The sequence below is a fragment of the Artemia franciscana genome, unplaced genomic scaffold (assembly GCF_032884065.1).
Source record: "Artemia franciscana unplaced genomic scaffold, ASM3288406v1 PGA_scaffold_56, whole genome shotgun sequence".
Lineage (NCBI taxonomy): Eukaryota > Metazoa > Arthropoda > Branchiopoda > Anostraca > Artemiidae > Artemia > Artemia franciscana.
Window position 1 is genome coordinate 863,257 of NW_027062696.1, and position 6,027 is coordinate 869,283.

The 6,027-nt window shown below is 37.7% G+C and overlaps 1 protein-coding gene across 1 annotated transcript; it reads right to left on the reverse strand.

The window, feature by feature from the left end:
• Positions 1 to 1,300: 1,300 nt before the first annotated feature.
• LOC136042021 (uncharacterized) lies at positions 1,301 to 2,374 on the reverse strand. Its single transcript, XM_065726868.1, has one exon. It carries the CDS (start codon positions 2,372 to 2,374, stop codon positions 1,301 to 1,303), a length of 1,074 nt encoding a protein of 357 aa, XP_065582940.1.
• Positions 2,375 to 6,027: the final 3,653 nt, after the last annotated feature.

Sequence of the window (6,027 nt, forward strand, 5' to 3'; positions counted from 1 at the left end):
TGTAAATTAAATAATTTTCGCATGACGTCGCAATCGTATTCGCCTAAGCTTTAGTTGACACCTTCGAAAATGGAAAGATATAAGACCACAGTAGGTGCGTTTGAGCTTTTTAGTTTGGGAGCATAAAACTTGTCCAAGACCTGGATTCAATCGGGAAGAAATTCGTAAAAATGAAGTATAATACCTGAACACGCTTCTTCTTGTTTTAACATGCTTTGTGCCTACTTTTATTCTCTTGTACAGTATGTCACTTTGACTCGGCAATCGGAACTTAGTTCCCAGAAAAAAACAGTTCCAAATTTCTGTCTATCAATTTGTCTGTGGTTCATTGTGCCCTCATTGAAGCTTAGCTTAAACCAACAATACTACTAAGCCGTCTTCCTGTCTTAATAGTTACAATAGCACATCTAATGGACCTAGAGGCCGAGGAAAAATGTACGCCAAAATCAATCGCATATTTGTACAAAAAATTACAGACGAATATGAGATATATAAGCACTGAACAACTTGGTAACATCTCACACACAGACCCCCCCCTCCCCAGAACTTCAAGTATATTCGACCCTGGTTATATCTAGGGTTCATTGGTCTCTTTTTCTTTCTCCTTGTGCCAGGCCATGAAATTCCTCCATATATCGGAAGGAATTTCCCAGTCATGGACGGTTCCTGAGGTAAGAGAGACCAGCTGCTTTGCATGCATCAGGGAGTCTATGGTGTCGAGAAGTAGACTGTTCCTGAGTTTGGTTTTTATATTTGAGAGAACTGAAAATTGACGTTCTGCAGCTGCACTGGAATACGGGAGAGCACATAGATTTAGCATGAAAAGGGACAGTTCTTCGAACTGTGGCTTGCCTTGAGCATGTTTCATATCCAATAACGTCTTCAAAAAGATCGAAGGAGACATTTCAGTTCCCATGGTTCTGATAATATCATCTCTGTGCTCACTCATCAAGATCCACTGAGTCTCTATTACATTCCTTGACCTTCCTGTTTCCCAAGTAAGCTGCTGAACCGACCAGTCAGTCCCACTAGCGTGTCAACTTTTCCGCTCAAAGCAGTCACTGGGTCTAAAGAAGCCAGAGCTTTTAAAGTGGGATCGGAATGATCAATTCTTTTCCTCATTTGTGTGATAACTTCTACAAGGAAGTTCAAGCAGTTCAGCCTAAACTGTTTGAGATAATTCAAGGGAATCACATCCTTGTATTCCAGCAAGTGTATTTGGTATTTGGACCAAAAGAAATCTCGGAGACTTCCTTGAAACAGCCTGAGATCATGGGTAAGTCAAAAGCATCGTCATTCTCTAAGATGTCAGTTTTGATAAAAACTTCATGATAGACTTCATGGTTGCCTTTGAGCTGGGAAGGAGTTTGTGAATGCGAGTGTCACTACTCTGGAACTCCAAATTCAAGCAATTTATCTTGTTGAGCGTAAATGCAAGGAAATGAAAGTATGCATTAGTCAAGGGCTCCTTCATGTAAGACAAGATTTTTGCAGCTTTATCTTGTGAACTCTTGTCCCCAGCTGCATCTCCAAGACCGTGATTGGTGAAAAACATCACAAGGGCATTCCATTGCTCAAGAACACGAGAAATTGCCTGTTCCATCGAAAGCCACCGAGTATTTGATATTTGAAGCATCCGGTGTACCTTCAGTTCTGTGAATTGTTGAATTTCCTTCAGCTCAACAATACGTTTGGGGCTGTTAGCAACATAGTTCATCAAATCTCTCAGCATAGGCTCAAGGCCTTCTGGCAGTCGCTTGCTTGCATGACTAGCAACTAGGGCAAGAGAATGACTGGTACATCCAAGAACAAATAGCTCAGGTAGTGCATCATCAACCATCCCCCCCGTACTTCCAGCAATAAGCAGTGCCCCAAGTCCAGCTTGAACTCCTGTGTTAACAGAAGCATTGTCAAAGCCAATACTGATCATCCGATTCAGTGGTATGCAAAGCTTTTTCAAATAGTTCACAATTAAAGTTTTCTGTCCAAGGCTGCTTGAATCTTCAACCTCCAGAATTCCTAAGAATTCTTCTTTGACTGCTTGAGTATTGGGGTGTTTGTACTTCACAATAATCACTAAAGATTTGATAGTCCCTCTATCTGTTGTTTCATCAATGACCAAAGAGTAAAAGCTTTTCCTCAAGTCATGAGAAAGTCTGCTCTGTTCATATGGGGCAAGAACATTCTTCACAATGCCTGTGATCTTCGTCTGTTTCATCTGGAAATTCTTCAGCACTGCAGAGTCTGGTGCACATGCTTTCAAAACAGGGATAAGCGTATTGGCTTTAATGAAAGGTATGTCTTCTGAGGCAAACCATGCTGATAAGCGGATTTCTGCATTGGTTACATCAATGTCTTTCTGCCTAACAGACATCATCACTCTGGATGTAGCTGCAGCTCCTGCTTCTTGGCACCTATCAATGTGACTCTTCGATATTGTATGCCTCAAAATATTCCTTTTTGACCCCTTCAAAATCCAATGGCAGAACTTGCACCACGGCTGGTCTTTATTGTTGGGGGCTCTAGTTAAAAAATGGCTGAGTTGCTTGTCATCCTCCCAGGCTTTAACAAAACCTCGTTTTGGTTTCTTCTTCCTATTTTCCTGGCTTGTGCTGTTTCTGTCTCACTATTGCTGCTTCCACTGTCACTCACACAAATATTAGCTGGTTCCTTTCCTACACCTTCACTTATGATTCCTACACAATCACTAATTTCAGACATTTCACTTTCTGAATAGTTGTCACTCAGTTCTAGATTGTCGGAAGCCTTCTTTCTCTTTTTCTTGGTTTTCTGTTCTGTGCTTAGACCTCCACTATTTTCAGGCTCACTGTCAGTACCACTGCTCAGCTGACATGTACGTTTGGACTTATTAATGCTTCCTGCCACGTTTTCAGTATCAAGAACTGATATCTGCTTACTTTTCCCTGACATTACCACTGCAGGGCCACCAAAAGGATTGTTGTTTTTAAGCAAAACTGTCTCTCGGTTTCTTAGACTGGTTTCAATAGCACTATGTTCACCAACCATTTTGTCTGAAGTGCTAGGAACATCAATGACAACTCTCTTATCACTTGCCAGCTGCTTGCTTTCTTCACTTATTCTTCCCTGTCTTTCAGTGCACTCTATTCCTTCTTCCTTCTTCTTCTTTTTTTTGAGAAAAAAATTCAGTATCTGACTCTGAGCCCGTTTTTTCGGTAAATTCTTGGTTTCTTCCATATTAGAAGCCAAACAAATTTCAATTTTCAGAGAATTTATCTGCTCAAGTAAATCAGAATCTGTAATATCCTTCTATTGCAGAATCAATGCTTTCTGACTTTACATAGCTTGATTAGTAGTCATCTACTAGTTGAGTAGCCACAGACAGACAAACTATTAAGTTAGATCATCCAGAGGTTGTAAGAATCAACATCAATTACCTTCCCATGTTCCATTTTAGGGAAGCAAGTCATATCATAATCACAACTAGGCACATGTCTCTAAGTTATAGATTATTTCAGAACATGCTTGAACATTAACACCTACTTAGTAGTAGGTGTTAATTAACACCTACTACTAGGCATTAACAGCCTAACCTCAAATAGGCGTTTGTACCATTTTTATTCAAGTAGAAACAGAACCTAAAACTCAAAATTATATCTTAAAATCAAGATGAAAGATCGTTTTGCGTAAGCTTATTGACTGGCTCTCACAGACACTCAGAAATACTATGATTTTAACAAAAATTTAGTAGAAACAGCACCAGAAAATCAATACTATACATTATAATCAAGAGGAAATACTGTATTGCCTAAACTCATTCCTTGGTTCTAACAGATAATACTGAGTTGGTTTTTGCAGTTTCTATTCCGTATCTTTGACACTGTAATTCCTGGGAGAGTATCAGAGGATCAAGTTCTGAGTTTTGGGAAGTAGGACTTCTCCTCTTTTATTTAATACAGCAGAGGTTTGCTATGTGAACATTTGTTCATGGTGAACTTTGCCATTTTCCTGCACTTGTTGTGTCTAAATCGAACTATCAGGTAGGGAAAGTAGGTAATAAATGGTATCTGGAAAGATCTTAATAGGTGTTTTGGAACTTCATTTTACCATTTACCCCAAAACTGCCCTGTTCACATTAATGTAACTTTTCACCTCTACCTATACTGTATCCAACTCAGAATATTTGGTTCTCTTTTCAGTGTTTTCAGGAAAATGTTACCAGTTTTCAGGTGTGGCATATCCCTAAAATAGGATGTGGGTACTTTTGAGATTACTCCTAAAAATGGTAACCTACCTGAAACAGGGTTTTAGGGACCTATTTTGAGGAGTACATTATAGGTGTTCTTATTTGAATGTTTGGTCAAGTCTAAGCTTTTGAAGATCAGAATGTGATTCTCCTATATTTAAGCTTTGATTTGAGGCCAAAATCATCTCTCTATCTTGCCTATAAGCATTTTAAATCTTTTATAGAAAACAATATCAACTGTTGACTTTAGGGTTTTGTCCATCTAGTAAAGAAATTGGAACTATGTGCTTCAATAAAATTCTATGACACTGGGTGGTTTTGAGCTGGTTTGGGTGCATGGGGAACCCCAGCAAGTGAGTTAGATGGGAAAGTGTTAATATGATCATCAATTATAGCCCAATAGACCTATTTTTGCTGTAGAATGCTGAATTTTCCTCCTTAGTATCAGTAAATTTTTGCAGGCAAGTTCAGCCACTTTTTTAAATTGAAAATTAAGAAATAATATTAAATAGCTAGGTTAGGGGAGTATGGCATAATAAAACACAATTTTGTCCTGAATACAATGGTATTTTTAAAATGTTTTTAGAGATGTCTTAGACATGTAAAACTGAAAAGGAAAATTCACAGCAATTCATGCTTCTATTACAAAAAATTGCCAATTTGTGCCACTAGGTGTTTGTGTGGCTACCCTAACAAAAGTCATTTACAAGTTAGCCAAAGTAACTAAAGACAACCCCTGAAAAACCTTGGAATAGACATTTTGGATCTTCATTCTACTATTTAGACAAAAAGAGCAAAAAAACAGTGTTCAAATCTAAGTAACTAAGTACCTAAATAACCATAATAAGCTTATCCCTATCCACACGAGGGGTACCTGACCTTGTTTTTACACTATCTCAATTTTTGCCATGGAAATTTTAAAATGATATTTACAAGCTGTCTTGACAGTCCAAAGGCAAAATATGACTTTTCTCAAAGTCATGTACCCAAAGTTATTCAAATTCTGTGTCTTTTCTCGATCTATTAGATGTTTGAAAAAGTCGTTTTCTGGCTTTTCACTTTGTCAACTCTTCCTTTTTCACCATTTTTAAGTGAAACAAGGTAAGGTTAGAATGAAGCAATCCTGTTTGAAAATAGAAGTATGGTCCATTAGAAATGTTGAAGCTATATTTATTTACTCAATGTGTAAGACATTCAACTAGCTTCAATCTAGTATTTTTGTCATATTTGTTGGTGCCTAATAAGCCAGATAGATTATTCTGAAGGAAAGACTTCTCTGCAAATTTGTAATCTTGTCCAACGTGGGATATCCCTCCTGTATTCCTAAAAATAGGAGTTGCTACTTATACATACAGTTCTTAGTAAACTGCATGCTGTTTACTTTTTACCATTAAGTACTTACCAGTTGGTTACATCACATACTCAATCAAAAAGCTAAGATATTAGCGTGCATTTTGATTTGAAATTTCTGCCTATGACTTTTCTTCGCGTGATTTAAATTTTACATATGGTGACAGCATCTGTGCGCAGCACTGTTTGTACACTACTGACACCTTTAGGTAGCGCTATTCCCTTCCGTTAATTTGTTAGAAAACTGAAATTTTACTTTTCTTTTATTACCATTTAAAAAACAAGACTTGGATGACAAAAATGTGTCATTTTTTTGAAAAATGTGTCGTTTTCGCCGATTTTGTCGTTTTTTATTGAAAATGTATCATTTTCGTCGATTGTGTCATAATTTCGACTGAACGTGTCATTGTGTCACGCAACATCAAATTGTGTCATTTTGACACAAAATGTGT

Bases quoted from the DNA above. Each gene is read 5' to 3' on its own strand.
- LOC136042021 (XM_065726868.1), bottom strand. From the start codon at position 2,374: ATGTCTGTTAGGCAGAAAGACATTGATGTAACCAATGCAGAAATCCGC.